This window comes from Lycium barbarum, chromosome 2, assembly GCF_019175385.1.
Source record: "Lycium barbarum isolate Lr01 chromosome 2, ASM1917538v2, whole genome shotgun sequence".
Classification (NCBI taxonomy): Eukaryota; Viridiplantae; Streptophyta; class Magnoliopsida; order Solanales; family Solanaceae; genus Lycium; species Lycium barbarum.
In genome coordinates, this window is record NC_083338.1 from 140,862,898 (window position 1) to 140,874,916 (window position 12,019).

Sequence of the window (12,019 nt, forward strand, 5' to 3'; positions counted from 1 at the left end):
TCTGGAACTTTACCAGATAGCATACTTAGAAGTCGTTGGTTTCAAGATGAGAAAGAATTCGAGTTTGAAAGTCCAACGAATAATGAAGGGGTGGATGATTACTTAAGAAATAACGCGAGAGAAGGCTTGGATCAGATTAACCTAGAAGAACCATAATTAACTGAAAAAGGAAACATCAATGAGAGTGGCAATAAAACGAAAAAAAGAAAAGCATAATCAATTACAACTGAAAAGGAAAAAAACAAATTAGTACAGGTTTAAAGATCGTGACATCAATGGAAAAAATTGCAGAAGCTGTAGCATTTCGCGCTGGAATGAGTGTGGGGTCAAAAAACACTCCACTCAATATTCAAAGTGTTATGGATATTGTTCGTAACTTGCCTGGTATGGTTGTTCGAAGTGACCTATGGTGGAAAGCGAGTGCGTTATTGATCAAGCAACCAATGAGAGAAAGGTTTTTGGCACAAATAGACCCACAGTCACAATTGGAGTGATTGTAGAAGATGTCTTAACTTCACAAGGACTAGAAATAAAAGATGTCATTTATTGCTGCATTTGAATTTTATATTTTTTGCAATTTATAATTTGAACTCTTATTCGTTCTTTAGAATATTGTTTTAGTTGTTGGAACTTTTGTTTGTGCTACATTCTAGAATATTATTTGTTTGTGGAAGTATGTTCGTTTTCAGTTAAGTGAATTACGAATTTAAACTTTATATCTTATTATTAGTTAAGTAATTTTGTTTTGATATTTTGTTACAGATATGTCGTTGACTAAAAATAATAGTGACGATGTTGAAGAAGTTCTTATAGGTGATGATTATGATGATGATGATGTGTTTGATGATGTGGTTGATTTGGAAATTAATAGTATATCTCATACGATAAAGTACTTCTTGATATTTTGTTTGAAGGCTCCATGCAGAAATTCTCTTCATACAGGTTTTCATTTTATTAAAGACGTGCTTGAAGGGCATGATAAGCGTTGTTATGAGATGTTTAGAATGGAAAAACATATTTTCCTTATTTTATGCAAAACATTAAAGGAACAATATGGTTTACAACCAACAAGAAACATGACTGTATAGAAGATGATTGCTATGTTCTCAATGATGGTAGGACATGGGGTTGGAAATCGAATGATTCAAGAACGATTTCAACACTCTGGAGAGACCGTTAGCATACATTTCCATAAAGTTTTACTAGCATGTTTGAAATTGGCTATGGACATTATTAAGCCAAAAGATCCAGCTCTTTCAGATGTTCACACTAAATTAAGAGATGATAAAACGTATTGGCCATATTTTAGAAATTGCATCGGAGCTATAAATGGCACGCATGTAGCTTGTATTGTTCCTTCGAAGGATCAAATAAAATACATCTGCAGGAAAGGCTTCACTTCCCAAAACGTAATGACTGTATGTGATCGGGACACGTGCTTTACATTTGTATGGCCTGGGTGGGAAGGTATTGCATTTGATGCTAGAATATTTGATCAAGCACTCGGAAGGCAAGACCTTAACTTTCCACATCCTCTAGCAGGTAAGTGAACCTAAAAATATTATATCTTGTAAATTCCTATTGTATAGAAATTATTTTTATATTAATTAATTGCTAATATTTTTTTTTACTTGAATTAGGTAACTATTATTTAGTTGATTCAGGATATCCAACAATGTTGGGCTACTTAGGACCATATAAGGGTGAATGTTATCATCTTTCTGATTTTGGACGTAATTCAAGTTTCAGAAATCCAAATGAGATTTTCAATTTTTTTCACTCTAGTTTGAGATGTACAATTGAAAGAACATTCGGGGTCTGGAAAAATAGGTTTTCTATTTTACGTTCAATGCCATCATTCAAGTTTCACACTCAGGTTCATCTTGTTACAACTACAATGGCTATACATAATTTCATACGAAGAAATTCTTCCACTGAAGCTGAATTTGATCATTATGCAAATGAAGACATTATGCCAAAGCTTGAGGAAGAAGATGGACATTCAGGTAGTCATTTATAAACACAAGACATGTCTACTAATGCGATGGAGTTGTTGCGTAATAAAATTAGGGATGATATCATTAGCAGCTCTTCTCATGTATAAGTATTTCTTCTTATTTTAGAGTAGATTTCCAATATGTGATTCTTTTTATATTTGTGGACTGACATTTGATATATTTTAACGACGCTAAAAGAATCGAGTAATTTTTCAATTTTATTTTCATATTTTACTTAAATACAATGAAAGCTTAATCATAGTCTTTCATAATAAATATTTAAATTATTTATCTACTTAATAATACTATTAATTATTAAGTAAATCTATCCATGTCCTGATTCGTAATTTGACATTTAAAAACACTTTTTGAAAAGCTTGGCCAAACATAAATTGCGGTAGAAAAGTGATTTTTAAATTGATTGGCCAAACGCAAACTATTTCTTACTAAAAATACTTTTTGAAAAAATTTCAAAAAAAGTAGATTTTAGAAGTTTGACCAAACAGACTATAGGTTGATATTTGGTCATTATAATCTATATATGCCCTTGATCTCAAATATAAATTTAACCGTTAATATAAGACTCGAATTTTAGGTTAATTAAGTATATATTTTATTGAGACAATTAAAGTGCTATTCATGTTGATAGTCGAAACATATCCATAGGTAGTATTTCGTTTTTTTTTTTTTTTTTTTTTGTCAAAAAAGAATATATAAAAAAAGTTGGCTTACAAAGAGCATACAGCACCGACCAGCTTAACGGTTAAATATAACAACAATTAACGACGTTATAAATTTGCCAAACTTTCCTAAAGCCGTAAATCAGTCATCTCACTGTCTCAAGGGTAACTTCGCCATTAAGAAAAATTCCCTACATGCGATTTCCATATAATCAATATACTAGTGAGTTTAATATATAATCTACATAGCTTTTAGTTTTTTTTTATTATAACTCTTTGAAACTCAATCATAGATCTTGATTCTTGATTCGTAAAACCCTAGAAAAATTCCCCCAATCGATTCTTCCAATTGATTTCGATAAGGTAAATTTCATTTCACTTGCATCAATTGACCTGTATTGACTTATTCCTTATTAATTTAACAAATTATTTTCATCATTGATCTTTTTTAATTGTTATACCAATTTGTTATCAAAAAGCTTCTTGATTTTCAATAGCTTCAAACTAATGTATAAATGCTGAATGTATTGTTTTTGTTACTGTACCTTTGATGCTATTGAGTAAAAAGTTACATTGAAAGTTTGCTCAAAGTTCTTGTATATTAAGCTGTTATCTTTACCCCAGTATTAAACTCAGAGTTATCCTTCCATAATAGTAGTCGTAGTATTATTTTTGGAGTTTCTTATTGTTCCTCGATTTCTGTTACTACCTGCTGTGTCTTGTACCTGGATTATATTATTAATTTGTTGTAGTTACTGTTCCGTTTTTCGGAATGCTTTGTCATGCTATCTTTAGTATTTTGCCATGGCTTCTTCACTTTCGTTATTTCTTTTCCATACTGCTTTGATATACTTTTTTTGAGCCGAGGGTCTATCGGAAACAACCTCTCTACCTCCTCCCAAGGTAAGGGAAAGGTCTGCGTACGCACTACCCTCCTCAGACCCCAATTGTGGGATTACACTGGATATGTTGTTGTTGTAGTATTCTAAGCTCTTTATTTGGGTGTGAAAATAGGTACAAGTATTGAGTTTGATGAAGTGATGGTGAGCTGGAACAGTCTTTCTTGCATTGATTGTTGGCTTTTCAAGTATTGATTGTGCTTTTCAATACTTCGGGGGGAAGCATGAACATTGTAAAGGGTGTTGCGGGCCTTATCCGAAGGAGTTCGGGTAGTCATGGTGGAGAATCCAGTTCAGGGTCACCACTCGAGAGGTTCTCCCCTCCTACTCCCCTCATCCACTTCAGGTAACAAGAGTCTGTGGTAGCTATTATATCTCCAGTGTTCTTTTGTTTTGGCATTTAAAATAAATACTTACTTTAGGAGAGAAATTTGAAGGAAAATGTTAGACAACAAATATAACTACATAATGGGAAAAAATGAGAAACATCAGGCAGACAAAAGTTAATTCATCGCTTCTTCCCAAAACACCGCTTCGTAGAACTCTATCGGGTTCCATTTTGGTGTTAGTTCTTTTTCACTTCCATTCATTGCTCAAAAGAGCGGTGATATTACTCAAAACTTTTGAGTGCTAGTAATATCAATTCTGGCGTCCAACAGAGTGCTACGAGTCCAACCTTCCCAGGACCTTAGACATAAACTTAAATCCACCAGGGAAGATGAGTTAGAAGGAGATTTGAAAAGACTATCAATCAGTAAATACTAGGAGGAGGATCATATAGTAAGAGGAGCAGGTGGATATAGGGAGAGGAGGATCATATAGGTAGCCGGTGCTACATTTGTAGTGGCTTCTAGGAAGTCAACATCCTCTCCAAGCTGAAAGTTTTAGGAAGAGGAGGATCATATAGGTAGCAGGTGCCACATTCGTAGAGGCTTGAAAAAATGCGAATCACCTCCTGTCACACTATCAAATAGCAGCACGTTTGTAATGGATGGCTTTGAATTATTCGAAGTATTGAACACACTAAAGGAGATTCTGTTTAGTTGAGAAGAGAAGACCCATCATATGAGAAGTTGGTTCTATAGCACTTATGTGGGTTATATGGATGGAGAGAAACAGGAGAATGTTTGAGGGTTGCTGAGACTGACTTTGTACAGTCTTGGGATATCCAGTTGTCCATATTTCTTTTTGGTGCACCCATGATGCCGCTATTCGCTTAGATGATTCAGTGACTTTCGACAACATCAATTAAATTATTTACCTTATAAAAAACTATTTGCTTAGATGATTCAGTGACTTTTGACAATATCAATTAAATTATTTACCTTATAAAAAAAGTACTTGCCTCATCTTACTTTTTTTATCGTGAACCTGTTTGGATCTTCTTCACATGTCTTTGGGGATTAGCATGACTTAGGTCTCATATTGTGATGGACTTATGACAGACTTGGTACATGAGGATGATAACACATGTTAGCTGCTTCAATGGTACCAAAAAGCTGGCATGTAATAACATGATAAAAAATCTGCATGTTGACCACCTAAGAGAAACCTACCTGATAGGCTATGATGGCTGGGGTAGCTCAGGATCTATCTTGAACAGCTCATATTCTTATTAAAGTTCGACTTAAGTTTATGCTTAATGTTGAGTCACTTCTAGAGACATTTGATTTTTGACTTGTAAAGCCTGGCATCAACATGATACGCGCATGACCATTCTCCATTAAAATCCTTTTATTCTCCTTCTTATGAATGTCAAGCCTATGAATATACAATTAGATGTTAAGTGATTTCTTGTCAGTTGTTATTTTCTAGGCCATGGTCAGATATGACATTTTTTGCTTTTCAGTGAGGTTGGGGATGAGGCAATTCTGAATACACTCTGGTCAAGATACGAGAAAGCCCCTGATAAGGTATGTCTTAAATATTCCACAAATCTCCGTGGATGCCATTTTCTTTTATGTGTTCTTTCTTTTTTTTGATCAAGTTCTTTTATGTGTTCTTAAGGTAGTTACAATTGTGAAACAGTGAACTTCACTTGTTGAGTTGTTGCAACTTGTAGTTTGTGTCCACATTGGTGATAAGATGCTTTTAGATGTGATAAGATAGCGGGAGCTTAGTGCACCGGGCTGCCCTTTTTTATTTGTTGTTTTCGAGGCTAGCTTATGTGATGGAGGATAGATCAGGATAACAAGAAACAGGGTTCCTAGTTAGGTCAATTATTTAGATTTCATTGTTCGTAATACGTCTTTGTAATGCCTCGTTAGTTATTAGTAAAGCAACAAGGATCAAAGGATCACTATTATTAGGGTTGCTTATGAGATGATTAAGTTAAAACTTTTCTTTGTCTCTGTTTGAGGCAGCAGTATGTGATTTCCTTCTTTATTCTCCTGTTACAGCATTTTGCACCAACCTTGTTCGGAATTATTAATGGTCTAAAGCATTCTTTAATATTTACCTTTGTACTCTACAACTATCTTTCAGCTTCCAAAACAAGCCTCTCAATCAGTTCGTGGGGCTGGCAGAATCTGATGCATTTCTTCTATGCTTGTTTGTGCATGCCTGTACTCAGTGATCTGTTGTGGATATACTCACTTATAAGTTTCTGTGTGTTCTATTCATCTTTTCGGAATGCAAGTAAACTACACCCTGGCATAAACGCCTCAGAATTGTGTTGCTCATTACTGGTGAAAAGATAACCATGCAATTTATTTTCTCTCTTTCTTAAATAGATGGAAGATTACTGGTTCATCAGCGATCTTGAAGTTAAATCTCTGTTCTTTTGCTCTGCACTCTTTTTTCTATAAACACAATCTCTTTGATATTTAAGCTTTGGTCATTTTGTCAAAGTGTAGTGCTAATTGAGCAATTCTTATTAACTTCAGAGTTTTGCCTTCCGTTTTCGTAATTTCTTTAGAATTGACCATTTTAGATACTGAATGGTGATTGAATAAATTCATTGATACCTAAGCCAAAATGGTCGTGTTGTATTTTTTTTTTTGATGAAGTAATTGATTCTATTCAAGGCATCCAGAAGATGCAAAGTAGTTTCAAAAGATTGAGCACAAGAATGTCAGCTCTAGTACATAACTAAAGAGCAAACAAAATCTAAAAGGCTATCAGGGGAATCTATTGGGGATAAAAAGGCCCAACTATGTAAATAAAAAAGACATTTAGCTTTGAGCATAGTTTGACTAGTTGAAAGTCCATCAAAACATCTACTATTCCTTTCATTCCATACAGTCCAAAAGATGGCAGCTGGTATCATCTTCCAAATCTTCTTGATGGTGCTGTCAACTTTCCATTGGCTCCAGCTTTCAAAAACTTCCCTGATAGTGTTTGGCATTACCCATTTGAGTCCAAAAAAGGTGAGGAACATATGCCATAGATCTGCTGCAGCTGAGCACTGCAGGAAAAGATGGCTGTGGGTTTCTGATTCTCTATTACACATGTAGCACCTGTTCACCATCTGAAATGTCCTCCTTGCCAGATTGTCCTGTGTTAGGCAGGCTTCATATACTGCTGTCCAACTGAAGCAAACAACTTTGAGTGGGAGTTTGACCTTCCAGATTAGTTTCCAAGGCCAGTTGTCAGTGATGGCCTTCTGCATCATTTCCAACTTGTAAGCTGCCTTCACTGTGAACTTGCCCCCCTCTGGGTGACCCCACCAAAGCTGATCTGTTGCATTGTCATTGCTTGTGAATCCATTGAGAGTTTGTAAGAGTGTGAACAAATCCTCTAATTCCTAGTCTTGCAAGTTTCTTCTGAAGGTTAGATTCCAGAAATTTCCATCTCTATATTGCTGTACTGTTGCATTTGGCTCCCTAGCTATTTGGAACAAGGCAGGGAACTCACTCTTTAGAGGGGTGTTTCCCAGCCACCTGTCCTTCCAAAACTTGACACGTTGGCCATGCCCTACAACCAGATGATGATTCTGTGAGAATTCACCCCAAAGTCTGCTTATGCTCTTCCACACTCCTACTCCATGTGTGCCAGTTACCTGTTTAGTACACCAATGATTTTGGAATCCATGTTTAGCCCTGACCACTTCTTTCCATAGACTCTGGTCCTCTTGTGTGTATCTCCACAACCACTTCATTAGTAGGCATTTATTGTGCTTTGCGAGGTCCCTGATGCCTAATCCTCCTTGGTGTTTTGGCAGCATCACAGTATCCCAATTAACTAGATGAAATTTGTGCTCAGTGCTGTTTCCCTCCCAAAATGGTCGTGTTGTATTGGCCTGTCAATGGTGAGACACAATGGCCGAATCTATATAGAAAGCTTTATCTCGTTAGTGATGTTGCATGGCCGAATCTATATAGAAAGCTTTATCTCGTTGAGGTGCTGGCTAACTTTCTGGAATTGATCTGGGGGGAATATGCTCATATCAAGGGTCACCGCTGGCTTTTGGTACATGCAAATGTTACTTAAGTTGATTTTTGTTTCTCAATACCTTTTTCTCCTATGAGAAAGTTATGATCCTATAATATGTGCATCAGCTTTAGCCTTTAGGTAGGTAGGTGGGTGGGAAGAGTACTGGCAGTCTCTCTAATTCTTTCCCATCTTTGTGTGTTTTAAGCATCATAATCCTTTGTGCCTTTGTGTGTTTTGTCAGGTTGAAAAGAGAAGGTTATTTCATATCTTTTTGAAGCAATTCCTAATTGTATACCGTGATTGGCAACCAATTAGCCCTCTTCAATCTGCCGAGGATCATGCCTCTGTGCAGCCGGTGGATTCACAGCATTTTGGAGATGTTGTGGTTGGCTGTTCTTTTGGCCATCCTACTGAAATTATAGTCATCCTCGTTGAGGAAGTTGCACAAATGATAGCGCTTGTTAATGAACGTAAGTTGGTTCTTCGCCCCCTCTTGTTGGTGAATAGCGCATTTGTCTTTATCTAACTTTAATAAGATATGCTTTGTTCTCTTCCCGAAGTTCTCTTGTTTGCTAACTTGTATTGTGACTGCTGTATAGGGATTAAAGTGCAAGTACTTGGTCCCGACATTAGATATTTTTATACTATATCATGAAGTATACATTTGTTTCTACTGATGATAATTCAAGTAATGCCGTAACAATGCAATGAATTTGCAGACCTATCAAGAAATTCATCTACAATAACATCTGAAGGGCTGCCTGTCCTGGATGCTTTGACTGTTATTACTCGGTCAATGCACAATTGCAGAGTTCTTGGCTACTATGGTGGTATTCAGAAGCTTACAGCATTAAAGAAGGGTATTATTTCCGTCAATCTATGTTGAACTCATTCTTTTGTGTGTTTTGGGTGATTTACTTTTATATCTGCCTCTATAAGTGCAAATTTATTTATTTGTTGCATTCTGTCTGTACAGCCTCTCTACCCCACAAGGGTAGGGGTAAGGTCTGGGTACATCTTACCATCCCCAGACGCCACTTGTGGGATTACACTAGGTATTTGTTAGTCTGTCGGTATAGTTTGGTGAAGCATATTGGTCCTACTTATGCTGGAGTCATGTATTTCATTCTCTGTCTTTCAGTTTGAATATTGGTCCTCCATTAATTGGCAATATAGTTACTTCCTTGTTAATAACATTTGTTTAGTACCTAGTCAATTTTTCGCGTAAGGCTATTTTTATGGGAATTGGGGTAAAAAGTCAGCGAGGAGCATATGGTGGTTGTGTTGTCAACTTGTTAGTGATATTCCTGTTCGTGTCTGGTGGTTCATACCTGTTCTTCTGTTAAATGGTAATACAGCTCACTTGGTAATAATGCACTTGTGCTAGCACTTTTTCGACTCAGATTTGCAATCTGTTGGGGTTTCAATAGGGAAAAAGAATAGAAACAGATCAGAGAAATCCCTAGTGGAAGAGAATAGAGCATAAGTATGAAGGAAGCTTTGGGTGATTTGAATAGAAATAAATGAAAAAGGAAATAGACTTTCAGGGGCTTCAAGTATAAGAAAGGCAAATATGAGATAGTTGATGCTTCTGGGAGAGATCGGGACCTCTTTAATTTTGTTTTACTATCATAGGTGCATTTAGTAAGAAGATTTTTAGGGGAATATTTTGTTCCAAGATCATCACGTGATGGATTCAGTCTGATGGAAGGCTCTGTTCGTTTATTTTTCTCATTTTATCGTGTCTTGACCATAACTTGTCATCTGTTCTTTGCACCTTTGCTTGCTTTAAGATCTTACATTGCTATAGAAGAAGTGTAGGCATCTTTTGAAGCAGGAAACTCGAATGAATTTGGTACCTTCTTAATAAATTGTATTTCATATTCTGCACTAGCTTGTTATACTTTCTTAGTCGGTTTTAAGATCATTTCTGAGACTAGTTACCACTCAGTCACTCATTCCTGATATACATTGACTTCTACACTTGCAATGCGTCATCCTGTTAAGTCTTCCCAGCCGTTAGAATCATTATTTTGTTGTTTAGCACTTTTAATGATGAGGTTTATTTATTTCAGCTGCTGTTGTCCAACTGAAGGCTATTGCTAGTGCTCTTTCAGCAGATGAAGCTTTGACGAACTCTGTTCCAGAGAAGACTGCAATTCTCCAGAACATTCTTTTATATGTGGTGTCTATAATTGGTAGCTTTATTAACTTGCATTTCAGCACATCCGGAAAGGCTTGGTTCAATAGTGGTCACATGGAGATTTTTGGGCCTAGAAGTGTTGAAACACGTGATGTCGTTACTGGTGTCGATGTGTCTGATTCTGAAACAATGATACGGTGGCGTCAAAAGGCCATTGTCTCTGTAATGGAAGCTGGTGGTCTCAACTGGTTAGTAGGTAAGGTAGGCAGTCTCTTTGTTTTTTTTTTTCCTCTGTAAATGTGTAGTTATTTTGATACAGTGGCTATATTTATGGTCATAGATTCTTTCAGAATCATATTCTCCATAGCATGCTGTATGATACAAGAACAAGTATGCTTCAGCCCCCACAGTTGGGGTCGGCTATAGCACAGTGTATGATGAAGGCACTAAAAGAATTGTTTTTTAATTAGGGGTCTTAACATTTCTTCTGTATATTCTGAACTAGAGTAGCCATCATCACTTAACTAGATATACCAAAAAGAAGTGATACTTAACCTGGTAGCAAGCGCCAGTTTAAAAAATGTAACATTGCTTGATAAAGAATTCTCACACATAATACTTACAATCTTTCTAGCTTCTAGTTTCTACCTCTTAGCTACCTTCTTGTATCAGTGTCCAAAAAAAAAACTGTAGCATTGCCTGATAAAGATTTCTCACACATAATACTTACTAGCTTTCTGGCTTCTAGTTTCTACCTCTTGGCTAGCTACCTTTTTGTTGGCTTCCCATGCTTCTGATTCAGATAATCTTCTAATATTTCCATGGATTGTCAAAATCTTCTGCTTCAAATCAGTTATAAGTTATCACTTAGCACCATGTGCGAAAGCTAGTTGATGTTAAAGCCTCTTACTTGAACAATTTGTTTCCAAATTTGGATATGCTAAAAGTACCAACTATTTAATTATAGATGGAAGTTGGAAATATTTATGCCAAACTTCCCTGATTTCCTTGGTCAATCATTGAATTCTATGTAGAACTGCTCTGTTTGGTCGGTCAGAGCTCAGCTGTTATCCATATATTAGTATGCAACTCCCTTAAAACTGTTGCCAGCCTTAAAACTGTTGCCAGCTTTGGCATGGGTTGTTGATAAGGTGTAGAAAAGCTCACTCTGTACTTGTTGATAAGGTGTAGAAAAGCTCACTTTGTACTTATTCTTTACACAAAGAAGTTAAGTGAAGGGTATTCATCCTGCTTTCCTAAGGGACCCTCTGATTAGTGACTTCACCATTTTCTTGTATTGTTAAGCTAGTTGAGAACCAATAGCCTTATACTTGGTTAGGTGATGTATGATATAATTTGATAGGTAGATAATTAATTCGATAAGAGCATCCAATGGGGATGCAACCAGTGATCTTTTGTGAGGCAAAAGACAGTGGACAGCTGGCCCAGACGCCACCGTCATAAAAGGAAAAAAACGTAATAAAAAACTAATTATATTTAGTATCAGTACATCGACTAGAAGTAAATAATCTTTCTAAGTAGAATTTCCCGTAGGTAGAGCCAAATAACTTTGAAATGCATATTTCACACCTCTCCCCGCGGCACAAAAATATTAAGATTGGCTTTTGATCCTGTCAGGTTGGATCTTCTGATTTTCTCTCATTTTACTATGGTCATTTCACACAGTTATTTTTTTCCAGAGCTGTTGCGTGTTATGAAGAGGTTGAATATGAAGGAACAGGATACAGATATTTCACTTCATTATCTAACTCTTAGAGCTCTTCAATTAGCACTAGTTGAAAACCCTCGTGGTCAGAATCATTTTCGAAGTATTGGAGGACTGGAAGTTCTGTTGGATGGACTGGGAGTTGCATCTAACAGTGCTTTGAGATTGAGAGACGTCTCAACTTCAGATACAGCAAGGTA

The 12,019-nt window shown here is 36.3% G+C and overlaps 2 protein-coding genes across 3 annotated transcripts in view; both read left to right on the forward strand.

Moving 5' to 3' along the window:
- The first annotated feature begins 275 nt into the window (after window positions 1–275).
- On the forward strand, window positions 276–2,020 carry LOC132629037 (uncharacterized). The gene is made up of 4 exons (XM_060344783.1): window positions 276–420; window positions 763–813; window positions 1,120–1,542; window positions 1,641–2,020. The coding sequence occupies exons 1-4, from the start codon at window positions 276–278 to the stop codon at window positions 2,018–2,020; spliced, it is 999 nt and encodes a 332-aa protein (XP_060200766.1).
- An 860-nt stretch (window positions 2,021–2,880) lies between these two features.
- The window catches only part of LOC132627641 (BEACH domain-containing protein B), a 36,141-nt gene continuing 27,002 nt past the window's right edge, over window positions 2,881–12,019 (forward strand). The window contains exons 1-7 of one of the 2 annotated variants that reach the window (XM_060343100.1): window positions 2,881–2,900; window positions 3,692–3,922; window positions 5,426–5,489; window positions 8,192–8,420; window positions 8,670–8,810; window positions 10,026–10,349; window positions 11,794–12,016. In XM_060343100.1, coding sequence (XP_060199083.1) covers window positions 3,801–3,922; window positions 5,426–5,489; window positions 8,192–8,420; window positions 8,670–8,810; window positions 10,026–10,349; window positions 11,794–12,016 — 1,103 coding nt within the window. In that variant the 5' untranslated portion in view covers window positions 2,881–2,900; window positions 3,692–3,800. The other variant, XM_060343099.1, reaches the window with a different exon arrangement.